The sequence below is a fragment of the Cetorhinus maximus genome, chromosome 14 (genome assembly GCF_964194155.1).
Source record: "Cetorhinus maximus chromosome 14, sCetMax3.hap1.1, whole genome shotgun sequence".
In the NCBI taxonomy this organism is placed as follows: domain Eukaryota; kingdom Metazoa; phylum Chordata; class Chondrichthyes; order Lamniformes; family Cetorhinidae; genus Cetorhinus; species Cetorhinus maximus.
In genome coordinates, this window is record NC_135892.1 from 108901101 (window position 1) to 108922605 (window position 21505).

Below are 21505 nucleotides of genomic sequence, written 5' to 3' on the forward strand. Positions count from 1 at the left end.
GTCTGGGCTAAGGGAAAGGGAAGAAGCAGTGTTCTCCTGCTGGTTAGGCTGCTGGCACCTTCCAGATTGGCTGCAATACCTCCCGGGGCTCTCACTCACCCTCACTCAGCCGTGGGTGACATTGATACATGTTCTCTGTGTATTTGCAATGTAGCAACTAAACACGTTAGTAACCACAGAATAGATATATCCATCAATTGCAAAATATACTCCAGGCTTTACTTCAAACTGTTGCAGTTGCCTCATGGTGTTGAGGTGTTATTCAAAGAGACTATGTTATATATAAGTTCCAGCCTCCAAGAACTCTGTATTTCTCCAATTCTGGCCTCTCATGGATCCTCACTTACTTTAGCTCACTGGGTCATAAGCTCTGGATTTCCCTCCCTAAGCCTCTCCACTTCTCTCTCTCCTCCTTTAAGATGCACCTTAAGACCGACCTCTTTGACTAAGCTTTTGATCACCTGCCCTAATATCTCCTTATGTCAGATTTCTGTGGCTCAATTACACTTGCTAGAAGCTACATATATTCATATTCAGGGACCTGTCTTCTGCAGGCAAAAGGAACATGTCCAAGCATTGTTCCTTTTTTGCATTAAACAAAAGCATGGGGACAATAGCTCCCTGGTGCATTCTCCATCGCTATGCCTCGACCAGAGTTGATCTGCTAGCCAATCAGCACTCTTTTCTCATGCAGTATAAATTGTTGTTCACTGTGAACTTTGGTATTCTTGCATCTATCCTGATGAGTGCAAGGTGAAAAGCTTTGACAGCATGTCACTTTTGTCATCAATACTCAAGTGACTATTTGTCAAATTTCAGTTTGATGATGCTTTCTGTGCAGTGTCCCGGGAAGCTCTCATGCATCCAATTGCACTTTACAGCACTTTACAGCTTCTCACCTGTTAATCTTTCAGAGGAATCTCTGAGGACACGACCCCCTTGGTTGAGTGGGAGATGGAATTCTCCTCCGTGTGATACAAGACATCGCATCAGCAGGTCCCAGACAAGCCTGGAGGATCCTCGACTGAGCACCACATTACTGCAGCTCACGGTAACGCCAAGTAAAGTGGGAGTCCTCTTAAAGAGGCATTCCACAGTTCATCTAGGGTTTGGGTGGTGCAGTAAGCAATATGTTCATGGTCGACACATGTGCCATTGTTGAACTTACAGATAAGTTGTCCTCTGTTGTTTTACTGCAGGATAAAAAGCTCCAGATGAATGTGACCCTTTCCCAGCTCCTGAGGGAAGAGATCAAATCCTCAGCGCTGGAGAAACAGTGTGTCCTGCGATCACTCGGAGCACTACATACCAGGTCAGTAAAAGGAGCACTGAGCAGATTGACTGGGTTAGTTGTATTTCTCTGGAACCATGTTGGCTGTGTTGCACACTATCAAGAGGCTGGCTGCTATTGATGTAGGCCGTCAGGGTGGTGTGTGTGTGTGTGTGTGTTCCCGCGTCCGAGTGACAAAATCGTAGGTAAAGAGGTAATAATATCCTCTGAGGTCGAAGGGTAAACACACCCAAGTTAGGTAGGAAAGTAAGTTGTGAAGAGGACATAAGGAGTCTACAAAGGGACATAGATAGGTCAAGTGGGTGGGCCAAAATTTTGGCAGATGGGAGTAAAATGTGGCCACAAGAAGTTGGTATGTAGGTACAGTGAGAGATTAGGAAGGCAAATGGAATGTTGGTGTTTTTAATGTGAGGGGAGTGGAATATAAAAGTAGGGATGTTTTGCTGCAGTTGGTGAGACCACATCTAGAGTGCTGTTTACAATTTTGGTCTCCTTATTAAAGAAAGGATATGAATGAGTTGGAAGCAGTTCAGAGAAGATTCACTGAACTGATGTCTGGGATGAGGGGGTTGTCTTATGAAGAAAGGTTGGACAGGTTGGGCCTGTATCCATTGCAGTTTAGAAGAATGAGAGGTGATCTTATTGAAACATATAAGATCCTGAGGGGACTTGACAGGGTGGACGCTGAAAGGCTGTTTCCCCTAATGGAAGAGACTAGAACAAGGGAACATAGCTTAAAAATAAGGGGTCTCCCATTTAAGATGAGACGAGGAGAAATTTTTTCTCTCAGAGGTTTATGTGCCTGTGGAACTCTCTTCCCCAGAGAGCACTGGGGGCTGGGTCAATGAATATGTTTAAGGCTGAGTTATTTGGACTCTGGACTAACATGGGAATCAAAGGTTATTGGGGATAGGCAGAATATGGAGTTGAAGCCACATTCAGATCAGCCATGATCTTATTGAATGGCGGAGCAGGCTCAAGGGGCTGAATGGCCTACTCCTGCTCTGAATTTGTATGTTCGCATGTAAGTTCAAATGGAAAAGCAGAATCATAGAATGGGTACAGTACAGGAGGCCTTTTGGCCCATCACACCCATGCCAGCTCTCTACAAGAGCAACCCCTCTAATCCCACTCTCCTGTCTTCTCCCTGCAGTCTGTAATTATTTTCACTTCAGACAATTATCCAATTCCCTTTTGAAAGCCATGATTGAACCCACCTCCATCCCCGCTCTCAGGCAGTGCATTCCAGACCCTAAACACTCAGTGCGTGAAAAAGTTTTTTTGTTATGTCGCTTTTGGTTCAGATGCCAATCACCTTAAATCTCTGGTTCTCAACTCCTCTACCAGAGGAAACAGTTTCTCTCTACCTACCCTACCTCACGATTTTGAAAACCTCTATCAAATCTCCTCTCAACCTTCGCTTCTCCAAGGAGAACAGCCCCAGTTTCTCCAATCTATCCTCACAACCAAAGCCTCTCAACTCTGGAACCATTCTCCTGAATCTTTGCTGCACCCTCTCCAAAGCCTTCCCATACTCCCTAAAGTCTGGAGCCCAGAACTGGACACAATACTCCAGTTGAGGATGAACCAGTGTTTTTTATATAAAGGTTCATTGAAACTTCCTCGCTCTGTGCTTTTATTTATAAAGTACAAGAATGAAAAAGTTAAGGAAAATGTATGAATTTGGAATCACGAAGTATTACTGTGTACCAAAGCTCTCCTGATTACCTGATTGGTTGATTTTTTTAATTCAAGTTGTTTACTTAATTTAATTTATTTGTTTTTTAAAATTCTTAATCTTCAAAGGTCAGATAAACTGTCCAAGGCCAAAGCCTCACCTTGAGCTATACTATCCCCAACTCCCAGATTCCATTATCCACCTCTGCCTAAATATCTGATTTCATAGGAACAGGAGGAGGCCATTCAGCCCCTCGGGCTTGATCCACCATTTAATTAGATCATGGCTGATCTGGATCTTAACTCCATTTAAGCCTCCTCGGTTTGTATCTCTTAATACCCTTAGCTATCAAAATTCTATCGATCTCAGTTTTGACCAATTGGCCCCCATGTCTCCCTTCTGGAGGCGGGGAGAGAGTTCCAGATTTCCACCCCACACTGCCCCCCCCGGGCCTTGCCTGAAACAATGCTTTCTGACATCACCCCTGTCTCTAACTTTAAGTTCTGCCTCCTTTGTGTGGGGTGGGGGTACAGGGGTGAGGGCAGAAACTTAGTCTGTACAGCTGAGTCTTTCTCGATTTATTTGCAGGAAGAGCTTGGCTGGAGGTGGGTCCTATCCTGTACTACCTCACAGTGAAGCCGCACGACTAGTGAATAACAGCTCTGACCAACCGCGGGTTATCCTCATATCGTCTAGGATTCCAGCCTGGGAGGTAAAGGTTACAGTTTTGCCCGAATTGGGGAAATTCTGGAAGTGGTGAGGGGGGTGAGGTGGGGTGCGGAGAGGTGGTGGGGGAGGGGTGAGGTTTGTGGGTGAATGGAGATAGGAGGATCTGGCAATTGGGAATTGAATGTGGTGATAATTGTTCCTGAGGCCTGGATTGGGGGTTTGGATGCTGTGCAGGTGGGTGAGAGTCAGGAGCTCAGACAACCCCCTAAGAGCCGAGGGATCAGGAAAGTGAAAGCATTTCAAGTGCAGGCGTTTATATCGCAGCTTCCTCAACCTCAGGACGTCCCAAAGCACTTTACAGCCAATGGTGTGTAGCCACCGTTGTAATGTAGGATTTGCAAAGGGCAATTTGTGCACAGCAAGCTCCCACAAAGAGCAATGTTGTTTGAGTGACAAACATTGGCCAGGACATTGGGGAGAACTCTCCTACTCTTGGAGTCATAGTCATTACGGCACAAGAGACCATTCAGCCCATTGAATCCATGCCGGCTCTCAGTAGAGCAGTCCGATCAGCCCCATTCCCCTGGTCTATCCCCGTAGCCCTGCAAGTTTATTTCCCTCAAGTGCCCATCCAATTTCCTTTTAAAATCATTCATCCTCTTCACTTCCACCAACCTCGTACACAGCAAGTTCCAGCGCGTTACCATTTGCTGTGGGATATGTTTCTCATATCCCCCCTGCACCACTTGTCCAAAATCTTCAATGTGTGTCCTCCAGTCCTAGGGAACAGCCTCCCTTTGCCTGTCATAATCTGGTACATCGCTATTCAAATCTCCTTTCTCCAAGGAGACCAACCCCAGTTTCTCCAACTTAACCCTGTAGCTAAAATCCCTCATCCCTGGAACCATTCTGGTAAATCTCCTCTGCACCCCCTCAAGGACCCTCACATCCTTCCTAAAGTGTGGTGACCAGAACGGGACACAATACTCTAGTCGTGGCCTAACCAGAGCTTTATAAAGGCTCTTCTTTGAAATGCTGCCTTGGGATCTTTTACATTCACCTCCGAGGGCAGACAGGACCTCGATTTAACTGAAAGACAGCTCCTCTGACAGTTCAGTTCTCCCTCAGTACTGCACTAGAGTTTCAGCCTGGATTATGGGCTCAAGGTCCTGGATTGGGGTTTGATCCCACGAACTTCTGACTCAGAGGATGGAAGACCCATTAAAAACAATTGGGGGTGAGGGGTGTTTGAGCACCCTAAACACTGCCCACTCCTTCCACCCCCTCCGGACCACACCAATGCTGGAACATGCATGATGCAATTCGGGGAGGGGCGAGGGGAGCTGTTCTTGTGTGTGAATGAGATTTGAGCCTGTTCCACCTACAGATGGTTGTGGATTGTGTGAAAGTTGGCGTGATGTCCGTGGTGTATGAGCACAGCGGGACAACACTGGACAGTCTCCTGTACCGTGTGGAAAAGGTGCTGAGAGGCCAGAGAGCGAGGAGCATTGGAATCGTCGCTGAGGGAGACCCAACTGAGATCAACATGGTCCAAGGCAAGTGGAAATGGGCACCTTGGGTGATTAAACACTGGCTGAACGAGCCGTAGCTCAGGACAATGTTGTCATCCAGAAACAGAAGGTTGAGTAGGGACATACTTGCTCTGGAGGCAGTTCACAGAAGGTTCACTAGGCCGATGCCCGGTAGGAAGGGATTGTCCCAGGAGGAAAGGTTGAGCAGTTGGGCCTATACTCATTGGAGTTTAGAAGAACGAGAGGTGATCTTATTGAAACATATAAACTCCTGAGAGGGCTTGACAGGTTCGATGCTGAGAATGTTTCCCCTTGTGGGGGATCTAGATCTAGGGGGCAGAATTTAAAGTAAGGGATCTTCCATTTATAATGGAGATGAGGAGGAATTTCTTCTCTCAGAAGGTTGTTAATCTTTGGAGTTCTTCCCCACAGACAGCAGTGGAGGCTGGGTCATTGAATATGTTCAAGGCTGAACGAGACAGAACTTTGATTGACAAAGGACGCAAGAGTTATGGGGGACAGGCAGGAAAGTAGAGTTAAGACCACAATCAGATCAGCCAAAAATGGTGGAGCAGGCTCTGAGGGGCTGAGTGGTCTCCTCCTGTTTCTATTTTTTAGGTTCTGGTGAAGGCCTGTTAAAATGGACAGTGTCCAGCCACTATGACCTCCATGAGGCTGCCTTCCACTGGTGAACTTTCCAGGCCGGTGGAGGCCTCTGGCCTTTGCTGGTTGCCTGGAGACCTGGCCATCATTGAGTACAGGGAGAGGAGGCCTCCACTGAGAGTTAACTTGGCAGGGCCAGCAGGCCAGGGGATTGCCAACTCTCCAGGACTGTGGGAGGTTTTGCAGTAACATTACCGGCAGGAGTAGATTTTCTCCCTAATCTCTCCCCATTTTACCCCCTGGTTCCAGGCTGTAAAATCAGCTCAAAGAATCTTCCGGAGGCCAAGATAAGAAGATTCTGGGAGAATCTGAGTGGCTGTGTCCTACCGCAAGAAGATGGGGGTCACATCGATATCTTTGTCCCATTGGCTGGATCAGGTTAGTTTCTAATATTCGATAGATTAAGATGGATAGATTCAAAACCCATTTCTGCAGTCATCAGGTCAGAACCAGTACTGACTGCTCTGGGCCAGGAGATTGTTATACAAGTTTCTTTCTATGGCTTTCACTCTCACCGAGTACATAGTTTCTCAGCCAGAGACGGACCGCTGATTTTTTCCTAGTTTTTAGGTCTGTTTTAGTCTTGTCCAACTTTGGACTGGGAACCACCTGGAAGTTATCCTCCAAGTCACTCACCATCCTGACTTGGAAATATATCGCCGTTCCTTCACTGTCACTGGGTCAAAATCCGGGAACTCGCTCCCTAACAGCACTGTGGGTGTACCTACACCACATGGATTGCAGCGGTTCAGGAAGGCAGCTCACCACCACCTTCTCAAGGGCAATTAGGGATGGGTAATAAATGCTGACCCGGCCAGCGAAGCCCACATCCCATGAAAGAATTAAAAGGAACTGATGAACATCTGGATTTCCAATTCCCCACATGTGGCCAATGTATTTTTACAAAGCTAGATGGGATGCATTTCAGAAGAGAGAAAAAACATTAAGGAGAATGGTAAACAGGTGGGGAAGTAGGATTTGTATCTACCCGAGAGGGAGAGGGAGAGAGAGGCTTATTGGGCCTAAGGGCATCCCCCAGTTTTTAAAGGCCCCAAACAGTTTACTTCTAAATGTAACTCATCTTTCTCTGTGGCCAGAGGCAGGAATGGAGCTCCTTTCTCAGCTCTCTACACTGACTGCTGTGTACTACAGCTCACCGACTGGGGTAGTGACGGGATCGTACCAGCACAGTGAGTATTTTGTGTCTGTGTTATACCCTTGCAAAGGACGTGTTGCTGCATTTGGTTCCCAAATTGCAGCATCTCAACCTGGATAGGCTGCTCATTTTAGAGAAGGTATTGCGCTTCACTGACGAGGGTCCGCTCTCATGCTCCACCTCCTGCTCTTCCTACTCCCCCCCGCTCTCCCACAGCCCACTCTCCCCCCAGCACCCCCGCCCCCACCCCCCCAGCCTGTGGTATAAACCTGTGCGGGTTCCATCTTGTCTTTTCCACAATGCGTTGGATAAAACCGCCAAGCCTTCAAGTTCCTGTCTGATGGATCCTGGGCAAAGCCACCTGCGCTAACCAGTGGTAAACTCTACAATGGCGGGAGCTCAATCTCGGCATTCAATAGTCAGCCTGGATCCCGAGGCTGAAACATGGATGGGGCTCCGCTAAGCTGAATCCCCACCTGCGTTGTGCACTCTTAACATTTCCTCCTGTCGGAGGCGGGTGGCTGCGGGTGTGAAACAATCACCTCAAACAGCCAGTTAGTTGACAAGTCGACTCTGATTGGCCAAGGCGTTGCCATGGAGAAAGCAACAGGGAACTATAGGCTCCCAAGCTCTCGGGTAATTCAAAAAAGGTTTGAACATATTCCTTTTGTTTGTGGAGAACGGGTGCCTGCGTGTGAATGTATGTCACTTCTAGCAAGCATAAATGAGCTGATGATCTTAAATTGGTTGTTAGTGTAGCTATTAGCGCACTCAGGATTATTCAGTGAGGGCTGTCCAGTCACGGATTCACATCTCACAGTTTTGTTCTGGGTCTTGCAAGCCCAGGCCTTTCAGTATGGTCTGTACTCTGCCTATTATGAACAGCCGAAGGAACATTCTGTTTGATTCAATCAGTCAATTGCTGGGACCATAAGACCATAAGACATAGGAGCAAAAATTAGGCCATTTGGCCCTTCGAGTCTGCTCCGCCATTCAATCATGGCTGATAAGTTTCTCAACCCCATTCTCCCACCTTCTCCCCGTAACCTTTGATCCCCTTACCAATCAAGAACCTATCTATCTCGGTCTTAAATACGCTCAATGACCTGGCCTCCACAGCCTTCTGTGGCAATGAATTCCATAGATTCACCACTCTCTGGCTAAAGAAGTTTCTCCTCATCTCTGTTCTAAAAGGTCTTCCCTTTACTCTGAGGCTGTGCCCTCAGGTCCTAGTCTCGGGTCCTAGTAGATAATACGGCCTACACACCTGGCATCACACCGACACTGAAATTCACACACCACATGGTTCAATTGTGTGGTAGGCAGAATCTTTTACTCAAATTAGGCTGAAAACAACTCCTAGGCCAGGATTTTATGGCCCCCTCCCACCTGGCGGGATATTGCAGTCCCGCTGAACTGAGGTGGGGATTTGCCGGTGGGGGTGGGGGGGGGTTGGGGGTGGTGGGTGGACACGCAGTGGTGGGGCCATAAAATCCTGGCCCTAATGTTCATGCGTCCAGGCTGCTCCATGGTATTTACGCCCATGTCTAATGGTTGGTTCCAGGATTTACAAGGCAATTTGAAGGGGGCAGCAGTATCTTTCTGAGCGTTGCCAAGCCCACTTCGATTCTGTGGTAGTTAATTTTTTGCTTCCTCTATTCCCGACGGAACCATTGTTTCCAGCAATGGGCATTCTCTAACTAGACTTACAGGAAGTGGAAGATCATCAGAGGGACACTGATGGCGGGTTACAGTATATTGAACCTGTTAGGACCCTCACACCTGCAGCTACAGGAACAAGTTTACACCCTGGACCTGTGGCATCACCTGCGGCACATGGAGGCTGCACCATCAGACCTGTGGGTGTGTGAAGAACCTTCCTGCTGGAAGGTTCTGTTGAAGCATCCGGGCACAATACATCCTATATTCAGTGGTACAGGAAGAGAGAAGGCACATCTGGATGACCAAAGCTTCGGATACACCTGCCAAAGTGCCATTAGCCGCAACTGTAAGCATCGCGTCACATTAACTGGCGCCAAGCCTAGGGAATGAGTTTCGTGGGGACCAGGTCAGCAGAGAACCATATGCATCTGCTTGGCCTGCTTTCCATCCACCATCTTAAACATTCACTCCCTCCACCACCGATGCACAGTGGTAGCAGTGTGTACCAACTACAAGATGCACTGCAGCAACTCACCGAAGCTGTTTCAACAGCACCTTCCAAACCCGTGACCTCTACCACCTACATAGATGGGAACACCACCAACTGGAAATTCCCCTCCAAGCCACTCACCATCCTGACGTGGAAATATATCGCCGTCCCTTCACTGTCACTGGGTCAAAATCCTGGAACTCCCTCCCTAACAGCACTGTGGGTGTGCCAACACCACGTGGACAGCAGCGGCTCAAGAAGGCAGCTCACCACCGCCTTCTCAAGGGCAATTAAGGATGGGCAATAAATGGCGGCCTAGCCAGCAACTCCTGCGTCCTGCAAATTAAAAATAAAAGGGAAGAGCTGTGACATTCACTGTCAGGACATTTTCAGCTAACAAGCAGTGGAGGGCTCACATGGTGAGTGACTGTCCTGGTCAGGTGTCCCTCCAGCTTGTCTGCACTGCCTCCCAGTCATACTGCAATGCTGAATAGGAGTGTAAACATCTCAGTGCCACCAAATACAGCATCACCTCCAGCAGCTGTCAAGCTGGGGTTGGGCTTTTCACTCCCTCTCTTACCTTAGGCCTCCCTTTCACTCAATGGGTATAGTCTCCTTTTCCCCTTTCTGGCCTGGCAAAGGGAACAGTTGTGTTGAAAAGTCCATTTGACGTTACAGGGTCCACATGTTCCGACAGTCTGTCCGCACCTTGTGGACCCAGCCCCTTCAGCTTTGATTCTTCACCATGAAAACAATTGAACAGTATCAACAACAATCTGTATTTATGTAGCACCTTTAATGTGGTAAAATATCCCAAGGTACTTCACAGGAGCATTATCAAACACCAAGCCACATAAAGAGATACCAGGCCAGGTAATGGAAAGCTTGGTTGGCGAGGTAGGTTTTAAAGAGAATCTTCAAAGAGGTTGAAGAAATGGAGAATTGGGGAGATTTAGGGAGGGAATTCCAAAACCTGGGGCCCAGGCAGCTGAAGGCACGGCCGCCAATGGTGAAGCGGTTAAAATTGGGGGTGCCCGTGAGACCAGAGTCAGAGGAGCACAGATATCTCGGAGGGTTGTGGGGATGGAGGAGATTGCAGAGATAGGGGAGGAAGAGGCCATGGAGGGATTTGAAAAAAAAGATGAGGTTTTTAAAAGAGGGGCAATCGAGGGTCGAGCACAAGTGTAGGTCAGAGAGATCGGGGGTGATGGGTGAACGGAACTTGGTGCAAGTCAGGATATGCGAGCACACATTAAGTGCACGACTTCACATGTGTTAATAATCCTCGAGTTCCTCCTGGAGTAAACCTGAGTGTTTGCTCTGTTGGCTGTTAGTCCTCAGTGAGTGGCTGTGGAATGCTAAGGATCCGGCTCCCCCAGCCATATACTTCAACGAGGAGAAGCTGCAGGAATGGAGCAGGATGGCACAGGTACAGGAGGAGGTCCTGAGAACTGTCCGGAAGCAGATGAGGCTGTATTTCAGGCAATTACAGGGAGACGTCTGTGCAAGGACGATCGGTAAGATTTCAATCACATTTTATCCCTTGCTCTGTGCTAAATATTTAAAGACTCAAGTTTTGTATATTTGCCATAAGTTTTTTTTTAGCTGTCATGATGAGCTAATTTCCCCAGTGCAAACGTCGCCAGCTTCTCTAGAATATAAACACTGGACTCTTGCCCATCGGAAATCCTGGCATTCTCTGTTTAAAATCCAGCGGAGGTCTAAAAGGTATTATGGAAATGAATGTGGGAGATAAATGTTGAGATTTCCTACTTACTAAATCTTTGCACTTTCCTTCCTCTTTTCTTTCTCTTTTTCGACTTCTCTCTTCTTCCTGTTCTCCCTTTCTGATAGGTGGAAAAAACTCCGTCTGGACTTGGCTGCAAGACTCTTGAATCCCACCTCCCATTGTCACTCTCTCTTGCCACAAACACACAAAAGTAAACGTGCAATAGATTTAATGAGGAAAGACACCATTCCGCAAATAAAATATAGAACGAATAAACTAGGAGCCAGCCCAATCCCCTATTTTATAAAACTCATAAATACTATTTAAAGAATAGAAATTTAATGAACTCAATCTGACAACATATGATCGATGGACTTTAATACAAAATGCAGAATGCAACAAACCATTCATTTTTATTATATAAATTAAGGAGACTTACATTTTGCAACATACTGTAATTATTTGTATATTCAAATGATCATAATTGTGCAATCCTTTTATTGTTTTATACTTTATTCTTATTTTAATGATTTACTATAACTGTTAGGAATTATGATTACTTGTTTTATTTGTATCGTCGTCACAATTTGGAAACTGCCACCATGATGATCATCTGTTTGTCTGTCCGTGCATCCGTCCATCCGTTGTTCCATCCATCTGTCCATCTATCCATCCCTCCCTCCATCCATCCATCCCTCTGTCCATCTATACTCCCCACCATCTTCTCCTTTATCTTCCACCTTTCTCTCTGCAACTTACCGTCTCCTTCCACATTGCTTCATACTTGCCACCTCCTTGGTCGTTTTCAAGCCCTGTATTTCCTTTGTCCTTCTTTTGCTGCCCGGACACCTTTTTGTTTTTAGATCGTTCCTCCATTCTCTGTTTTGCTCAGTTCCTGCGTTCCCTTTATTCTCCTTTGCCCTGAGCGCATTTCCTGCAGCCAGTGTGTGCAATGTCTGAAACTGCAGTTACTTAAAGAGCCAATTATATCATTGTGGGTGAGAGATTTAGAAGCTGATGCAGGTTTAAGCCAGTCTTGCTGTGCAGTCTAACGTGTGCCATTTATTCCTATGAAGGACAGCTAATGTTTGACTCAATGAGTGCAACCGAGGTCCGGCAGAATCAGGAAGTTGCTCAAGCTTTAACCGAAGGACTGATCGCTATGACAAAGGAAGAACAGGTAAGTGATAGTCAGGAGCAACCTCATCTTCCCTCAGAGACTAGTAAAGATTGGGATGGTACCAGGGATGAGGTCCTTCAGTTACTGGGAGAAGATGGGGTTGTTCTCTTCAGAATAGAGAAAGTTAAAGGGGGTTTTAAAAGAGTCATTCAAAGCTATGGGGGGTTTTGACAGAGTAAGTAAGGGCAAACTGTTTTGTGATAGACAGGAGAGAGGCAAACTGAATTTCTTTATCCTCTCCCCGTCTGTCCACCAGCAGTGGCGTTTTTGAATTATTTTTAAAGTAGGCTATGGTGTTTCACCAAAGCTTTAGTTTGTGTGGTCCAGTGGTTGAGTCATGTGACCTTCTTTATCCACAATGATTTCAAAAGGTTTATGTAATGTCTGGAACTGGCTTTAGTTTCAGGACTGATAATGTCCCAGCCATTAGCTTTTGAAAGAGTTGCCATCCATGTTAAGGATCTTATGTCGGGAAGCCATTGTCTAGGCAGACCTTCTGATTCTGCTAGAGGGCTAAGCTTACCAAGATGCAAAAGGACTTCCACTGTCTCCTCAATGGGGCCCTTTTGAAAAGGACTGGACAGTCCCAGGTGTGAGATGAGTCTGTTAACAACTCTGCAGGAAGAACGAGTTTTTATCTGCGGGTCCCCGGTCTTGTGATTAGAATGTCCTTACAATTGGGCGTGAGATTCCACAATGATGAGAGGAGGATTCTTCTGTTCTTCTAGCTCCTGTTGGAAGCTTCCCAAACAGAAAGCCAATCCTGTAGTCATGTGACCTGTAGCAGCCATCTTGTTGGGTTCAGCAGAAAGTCCATTTTAAAAGAATAGCAAAAAAAAAGACAGGAAGTCTGATGTGGACAGTTTGGATTTCTTTCATGTCTTATTGACACAACAGTTTATACTGGTAGGAGGGTCGGTAACCAGGACACAGATTGGGAAAAGAGAGGGAGTTGAGAAGCAATTTTGTCTTTACGCAGTGAGTTATTATAATCTGGAATGCGCTGTCTGAATGGGTGCGGGAAGCAGATTCAATAATAAGTTTTAAAAGGATGTTTAACTATGTTAAGGGCGCTGTAGGAATTCTAGTGGTTGTTGCAGCTAAAGAAGCATTTCCAACTTCTCAATCGCTTTTCATTGGAGCTCCGTTATTTGAAGCTCGTTCCACTGCAAGACGTGCTCCATTAGATATTGTGCCCTGGGGTCTCCCGGGATGATGCAATGTGAATTGTTCCGCTTATATTTCAGGAGAAGCCTCTGGAATTTCTTGCTGGCTTCCTTAACAGCCGATCTGGGAAGAGCAAGTCATTAAAAGCTGCTGAAACATTTCTGACACAAGGGATTGAACTGACGAAGGTGCAGTGACCTGATTTTGTTTTCTCTAATCATTGAATCTTGGAATGATACAGCACAATTGGAGGCCCTTTCGGCCCATCATTGCCTGTGCTGGCTCTTTGAAAGATCTATTCAATTAGTCCCACTCCCCTGCTCGTTCCTCCATAGTTCTGCATTCTTCTTGCCTGCAAATTTTTCCACTGTCATTATTTATCCAATTTCCTTTGGAAGGGGGATTTTCATGGGAAATTGTAGAACTCAAGTAAGGATTTCCAGTTCAGGAAACATTGAACAATAGGAGAAGAACAATAAACAGATCTTAGTGGCTACATTACTCACCAAGTCTGGCACATACCTAGAGCTACGGGGTCCTGTAGAGACCAGGACGATTCCAGGCTTGATCTCAGATTTCTTGCAGAGTTCCCGACTCTTTGACAAGGAAAGGGTTTGCGGGGAAACAGTGAGTGTCAGACATGGCGCTGTGAGGTACCATCTGAGTCTCACTCTAGGGACTTGACCATAAAATCTAGGCTGACACACCCGGTGCAGTAGTGGGGGAGTGTGGCACTGTCAGAAGTGTCACCTTTCGGATGAGATGTTAAACCATCCACCCTCTCAGGTGAATGTGGGAGATCACCTGGTACGATTTTGAAAGGCGGTATGTCTGGAGTCCTGGTCAATTCCTCAACCAACATCACTAGAACAGATTCTCTGGTCAATATCACATTGCTGTTTGTGGGATGTTGCTGTGCACAAATTGGCAGCCGTGTTTCCTACATTACAACAGTGACTACTCGCCAAAATTGGCTGTAAAGTACTTTGGGACATCCTGCAGTTGTGAAAGGCAATAGAAATATAAGTCATTTTTTTCAAACAGCACAGTTCACCTGCACACTCCCTCCCTCTCCCATTCCCTTTCCCACTCCCTCTCCCACTGCCTCTCCCTCTCCCATTCCCTCTCCCATTCCCTCTCCTACTCCCTCTCCCACTCCCTCTCCTTCTCCCATTCCCTCTCCCATTCCCTCTCCTACTCCCTCTTCCTCTTCCTCTCCCACTCCCTCTCCTACTGCCTCTCCCACTGCCTCTCCCACTCCCTCTCACACTCCCTCTCACACTCCCTCTCACACTCCCTCTCCCTCTCCCACTCCCTCTCCCACTCCCTTTCACACTCCCACTACCTCTCCCTCTCACACTCCCTCTCCCACTGCCTCTCACACTCCCTCTCCCACTGCCTCTCACACTCCCTCTCACACGCCCTCACACACTCCCACTGCCTCTCCCACTGCCTCTCACACGCCCTCTCACACTCCCACTGCCTCTCCCACTGCCTCTCCCACTCCCTCTCACACTCCCTCACACACTCCCTCTCACACTCCCTCACACACTCCCCCTCACACTCCCTCTCACACTCCCACTGCCTCTCCCACTGCCTCTCCCACTCCCTCACACACTCCCACTGCCTCTCCCACTGCCTCTCCCACTCCCTCTCCCTCTCACACTCCCTCTCCCTCTCCGCACTCACTCACAAACCGTACAGTTTACCTGTACAAGATGTTCTCTGCCCACCCTGCACCTTTTTTTCTTCCTCCATCTCCACTCTCCCTCGGCTATAGAGTGGGAGTTGGGGGTGGGGGGGGGTGCTGTTAGGCGGGATGGGGTAGAGGTGGGGGGGTGGTGGGGGTGTGTTTCCCTTTTATGACAATCCAAGGACCCCTCACCCACTCCCACCCCACCACAGACAAGTGAGAATATGATTGGAGTCAGCAATGATTCTCCACACGGTTGGTCAAAGTAATACATGCTGCCGAACTCCAACATGAAGAGCGGCCACTCTGCTGTGGCACTGACGTCTCCAGGTGCCCCATGGACCAGCATCCTGGCACAAACATCCAGGACAGGAGGCGAGATTCCACCCTCCCCCTCACTCATCCATGTTGGTTTTCTCCCTGTGTTTTCTCCCCTGCAGGAAGGTGAAGTGGGAGAAGCTGTTAGGCAGGACTGTGACTCTCATCCACTTCACGGTCGTGAGGAGACCGACCAGGAGCTGATCGACCTGGTGAGTGCTCACACTGAGCAACATTGTGTGTGCGCGTGCGTGTGTGAGTATGAGTGTGAGAACAAGTGTGAGTGGAGTTTGAGAGGGTGAGGGAGCATGAGAGGGAGAGGGAGCGTGAGAGGGAGTGTGATAGGGAGTGTGAGAGGGAGTGTGAGAATGAATTTGAGAGCGAGTGTGAGAATGGATGTGAGAATGAGTGTGAGAACGAGTGTCAGAGGGGAAGGGAGTGGGAGACGGAGAGGAAGCGTGAGAGGGAGAGTGAGTGTGAGGATGGGTGTGAGAGTTTTAAGGAGCACCTCGCAGGAGGTGTGCAGTAGCAAGGTGAGAGGTTTAGGGAGGGAATTCTAGACCTCGGGGCCCAGGCAGTTGAAGTCTTGGCCGCCAATGGTGGAGCGACTAAAATCAGGGATGGGAGGGCAGAATTGGAAAAGCACCGAGATGATAGAGGTTTGTAGAGCAGGAAGAGAGTTGAGATAGGGAGGAGCGAGGCCATGTAGACATTTGAAAACCAAGGATGAGAATTGCAAAGTGAAAGCACAAGGTCAATTTCTCCACAAGTCTTAATGTTTTCCTGTGTTCCGAGAAGTGGGAATTGTTATCCCTCAATGTGCAGTAAACTAGAATCATACAGTATAGCAGGAGGCCATTCAGCCCATCGTGCCTCTGCCAGCTCATTGAAAGAGTTCTCCAATCAGTCCCACTCCCTGTGCTCTTTCTCTATAGCCATGTACTATTTTCCTTTTCAAGTATTTATATAATTCCCTTTGAAAGTTATGATTGAATCTAGTTCTACCGCCCTTTCAGACAGTGCATTCCATATCATAACAACTTGCTGCGTAAAAAGTATTCTCCTCATCATTTTTCCCTCATTCTTTTGCCAATTAATCTTAAATGTGTCCTCTGGTTACTGACCCTCCCACCAGTGCAAATGGCTTCTCCCTATTTACTCTATCAAAACCCTGTCTATTCAATCAAAACCAAGATTAAATAATGGAAGTGTGTGAGTTGCACAGAAGATTTAATTCACAACCTTTCTCCAAGAGTGAGAGAGGGAGAGAGAGAGAGAGGTAGGAAAGGTTAAGTGTTGAACTATGTGTAATGTTCAATTGTTCTGTGTTTGATTATGTGAGTCTACTTGCTATTGATGCTCACTGTGCTTGGTTGGTTAAGTCTGGGCACTCAGAGAAATGTAAACAAAGCTGTAGCCAGAGTTAGAATCATGGAGCAGACAATTTAAAGCACTGTGAATAAGATCTGTTACACACGTTGAAACTAATGTCATCTCTGCATAACTGTGAGGTATATAAAATATATAACAATGTGCCACAGAGTAGATTAGTTATAGACTGAGGAAGCTGGGAGTTTGGTGGGCTGATTGGGTTGTTGTGGTTTCCAATGTTAACATCCCATAATGCTGCTCCATCAGAAGGAATGATGACTGAGATTTCTAGGCACTGCTTCCAGGGCAGAATCTTGCTGACTGAGCGGGGGGTGGGGGGTGGAAGAATTCGGGGATGTTGTTACAGGCCAACCTCTGACCCTGTGCTGGGAGCAGAAGCCCCAGGTTTACCCCATGGTGACACAACCTATGAGGACCTTTGAACTTTAGACATCAAGTCATTTGCCTGCATGTGTGCGCAGCACTCAAGAAGCTCGACACCATTCAGCACAAAGCAGCTAGCTTGACCAGCAGTCTTCTCCTCTTTTCTAAGTAGCATCTTCGATTATTTGAGGATTGTCGAGCTATGGCTTATCTTGTGATTGTTACTATGGGGCAGGGCATGGAGGCAGGCCTCATATCTACCTCGGCAATGGGGATCATACCCCACAGGCTAGCCATCCAGCCAACTGAGCTAACCCCTCCCCCAGTCAGCAGCCTACCAACCACCTTAACCTTTCACTCCCTCCACCACTAGTGCATTGTGGACCATCTGCAGAATTCACTGCAGTAACTTGCCAAGACTTCTTTGACAGTACCTGCCCCCCTAAACCTGTAGCCTCAATGGATGTGGTGTATTTGGATTTTCAGAAGGCTTTTGATAAGGCCCGACATAGGAGGTTGATAAATAAAACTAGAGCACATGGGATTGGGGGAAATATGCTAGTTTGGATTGAGAATTGGTTATCAGATAGAAAACAGACAGTAGGGATAAACAGATCATTCTCAGGTTGGCAGGTTGTTACTAGTGGGGTACCGCAAGGATCAGTGCTTGGGCCACAGCTGTTCACAATATATATCAATGATTTGGATGTGGGGACCACTTGTAATATTTCCAAATTTGCTGATGATGCCAAACTGGGTGGGAATGTAAGTTGTGAGGAGGATGCAAGGAGGCTTCAAGAGGACTTGGGCAGGCTAAGTGAATGGATTAGAACATGGCAGATGGGATATAATGTGAATAAGTGTGAAGTTATTCACTTTGGTAGAAACAACAGAAAGGCAGAATATTTCTTAAATGGTGAGAGGTTGGGAAGTGTGGGTGTCCAAAAGGACCTGGGTATCCTTGTTCATGAGTCACTGAAAGCTAACATGCAGGTGCAGCAAGCAATTAGGAAGGCAAATGGTATGTTGGCCTTCATTGCAAAGGGATTTGAATACAGGAGTAAAGATGTCTTGCTGCAATTGGATAGGGCCTTGGTGAGACCTCACCTGGAATACTGTGTATAGTTTTGGTCCCCTTATCTAAGGAGGGATATACTTGCCATAGAGGGAATCCAATGGAGGTTCACCAGATTAATCCCTGGGATGGAGGGTGGGGTTGTCGTATGAGGAGAGATTGGGGAGACTGACTCTGTATTCCCTAGAGTTTCGAAGAAAGAGAGGTGATCTCATTGAAACCTACAAAATGCTTACAGGGTATGACAGGGTGGATGTAGATAAGATGTTTCCCCGGACTGGTGAGTCTAAAACAAGGGGACATAATCTCAGAATAAAGGGCAGGCCATTTAAGACTGAGATGAGGAGGGATTTCTTCATTCAGAGGTGAATTTTTGGAATTCTCTACCCCAGAGGGCTGTGGAATCTCAATCACTGAGCATGTTCAAGACAGAAATTGAAAGATTTCTGGAGACCAATGACACCAAGGGATATGAGGGTAGTGCGGGAAAGTGGCATTGAGGTAGATGATCAGCTGTAACCTAATTGAATGGTGGAGCAGGCTCGATGGGCTGAATGGCCTACTCCTGTTTCTTTGTTCCTAAGATCACCCTCTCTAGGCTCTCCTCCAAGTCATGCACATCCCAAACTGGACATATATTGCAAGTTCGTGCATTGTCGCTGGATCAAAACCCCAGAACGTATTGTTCGAAGAGCACTGTGGGTGTGCTCTCACCGCGCAGACTGCAGCTGTTCAAGAAGATGGCTCACCACCACCACCTTATCGAGGGCAATTAAGGATGGGCGGTACATTCACAGAATTCAAATTTGTAAAAATATGCCTTTATTTTCTGCTGGTCACTTAGTCTTTGACCTATCCTGCTCCTTTTTTTTAGAACAGAAGGCCAGGCGGTGAGTTTGTGGAGAAACGGACACAGTTTGCCAGGGAGACCTTGTCCAGCGAGCAGAGTTACGTGCAAACTCTGGAGATTGTGAAGGACATTTACTGTGCTCCGCTCAGAGCAGCGCTGGCTTCCAACCGAGCAATCCTGAGCATGGCCAACATCCACACCGTCTTTTCTGACATCCTGTCAATCCTGGAACTCAACAGGTTCACCTGGTACTTTATTTTTTTGGTGGGGGGGTGGGTAGCACAGCTTATCAAACTCACCATAAAGGGTGGGAGAGTGCGGAGGGAGGGTGCTGATGCCTTGGATGAGCTCTGGCAAGCCACACCCACCAAATGCACCATCTCACCTTCCGGATCATTCTATATACAAACCATCTGAACTCCTCAATTAGATTCCAGCCTGTAACTCACTCCCAGGTATCCATTATTCTAAATATAAACCACCTGAACCCCTCAGTTGGATGTTGCCCTCTAACTCCTAGTTATCTGTGTCCTGTTAGTCACATGGCTTTCCCATTCTAATACCCAGTGGTGGTTGTGTTGATTGTTGTAGGGATTTATTGAGGGACCTGAGAGACCGTCTCAGTGAGTGGGGTCCGTCGCAGTGTCTGGGAGACATCTTCATCAAGTTCAGCGCCAGACTGACAAACTACACCAACTTCTTCAACAACTACAGTGCCATCCTGAAGGTTATCGATAAGGTGCGAGTCCGTTTGGGGCTTGAGCTGGTGTTCCAGAGAACAGGTTCAGGAGCAACATCTCGCGTCAGCTATTCTCAGATGAAATTGGCATCCAGTCTTTTCAAATGCCCTGCGTGTAAGACTCAAGTCAGCCAGTGAGTTCAGAGTCAGCAGCTCCTGAAAAGGCAGGTTAGTTACCAGCCACCTAGGGACCTCCAGAACTGGCCAGAATTGGAGGCGTTCTGTGCTGGAGATGGACTGCTTTAATGAGTAAGACCAATCTTTTTAATTTGCCAAGACCCTCTGACGCTTTCAATCTGATTGGTTCCCTCTCCTCCTGGTGACCTTGTCTTCCTCATTCCACAGCCAGATGTTGCTTCACTGGGAACCCTGAAGCCAGGTGAAGGGGCACACGATGGGGAGCAGGAGATGGAGTCAGCTGAAAATGCTGTTTTTAAAATTCTCATCCTTGTTTTCAGATCCTTCACATCCTCGTCCCTCCCTATCCAGCTTTACGTAACTCCGAGATCCCTGAGCTCCTCCAATTCCAGCCTTGATTTCAATAACTCCACCGTTAGTGCTCATGCCTCCAGCTGCCACGGCCTAAGCTCTGGATTTGCCTCCTCAGCCTCTCCATCTTTAAGACGCTCCTTAAAACCAAGTTATTGACCGCCTGTCCTAATAGCTTCTTATATAGCCCAGTCTCACATTTTCTTTGAAGTGCATTGGAACGTTTCACTATATTAAAGGCACTTTATAAATGCAAGTTGTTGTTGCTGTCTTGTGCTCAGGGTCTGTGAGTCAACCAGGCTGTGTTCATCGGAGCATGTGAACAGAAGGAGGCCATTCAGCCCCTCAAGCACGTACCTTCATTCAGTTAGATCATGCACCGCAACTCCATTTACCCACCTTAGCTCCATGACCGCTACCATCTAGAAGGACAAGGGTAGCAGATGGATGGGAACACCACCACCTGGAAGTTCCCCTCCAAGCCACTCACCATTCTGACTTGGAATTATATTGCTGTTCCTTCAAAATCCTGGAACTCCCTCCCTAACAGCACTATGGCTGTACCTACACCACAGGGACTGCAGCGGTTCAAGTAGGCAGCTCACCACCACCTTCTCAAGGGCAATTAGGGATGGGCAATAAATGCTGGTGAGGCCCTCATCCTATGAGCTAATAATTAAAAAAATTAGGGGAGAGAGTTCCAGAGTTCCACTAATCTTTGTGTGGAAAAAGTGCTTCCTGATTTCTGTCCTAGAGGACTTTAGCTTTAACTTTAAGGTTCTGGACTCCTGAGGAAATCCTTTCTCTTTACCTCACCTATCAAATTCTTTGAACAGTTTCCAACAACTCGATCAGATCACTCCTCAATCTCAGCAGGTCTGGCAGCATCAGTGGAGAGAGAAACAGAGTTAAATCTTCCTGCCCGATGTGACTCTTCTTCAGAACTGAAGAGAGGTAGAAATGTGACGGGTTTTATACTGTTGAAAAAAAAGTGGGGAGGGGCAGGAGGAACAAAAGGGAAAGTCAGGGGTAGGTTAGAGGATGGGAGAGATTAAATAATAAAGACTTCACGGGACAAAAGGCAAAGTGAGTGGTCGTGGTTGTAGCCAAGAAACAAAGCATTGGCCTAGAGTCAGTGTTAATGGCAGAATAAAGGACAGCATTGTGTGAAAGCAAAACATGGAATCAAGATACTGACTGGCACTTTCGCAAAAAAAGCGAATCAAAATGGGGGACAGAGTTCACTGTCTGAAGTTGTTGGACTCGTTGTTGAGTCCAGAGGCTGTAAAGTGCCTAGTCGGAAGATGAGGTGCTGTTCCTCCAGTTTGTGTTGGGCTTCACCGGAACATTGCAGCAGGCCAAGGACAGA

The 21505-nt window shown here is 47.2% G+C and overlaps 1 protein-coding gene across 1 annotated transcript in view; it reads left to right on the plus strand.

The window, feature by feature from the left end:
- Nucleotides 1-21505, plus strand: part of ect2l (epithelial cell transforming 2 like) — a 42796-nt gene that overhangs the window by 11394 nt on the left and 9897 nt on the right. The window contains exons 6-16 of the mRNA XM_078557538.1: nucleotides 915-1051; nucleotides 1200-1312; nucleotides 3558-3681; nucleotides 5026-5194; nucleotides 6083-6211; nucleotides 6931-7023; nucleotides 10476-10658; nucleotides 11947-12050; nucleotides 15351-15440; nucleotides 18933-19147; nucleotides 19500-19647. Of these exons, the coding sequence (XP_078413664.1) occupies nucleotides 915-1051; nucleotides 1200-1312; nucleotides 3558-3681; nucleotides 5026-5194; nucleotides 6083-6211; nucleotides 6931-7023; nucleotides 10476-10658; nucleotides 11947-12050; nucleotides 15351-15440; nucleotides 18933-19147; nucleotides 19500-19647 (1505 nt within the window). The remainder of the gene's footprint in view (nucleotides 1-914; nucleotides 1052-1199; nucleotides 1313-3557; nucleotides 3682-5025; nucleotides 5195-6082; nucleotides 6212-6930; nucleotides 7024-10475; nucleotides 10659-11946; nucleotides 12051-15350; nucleotides 15441-18932; nucleotides 19148-19499; nucleotides 19648-21505) is intronic.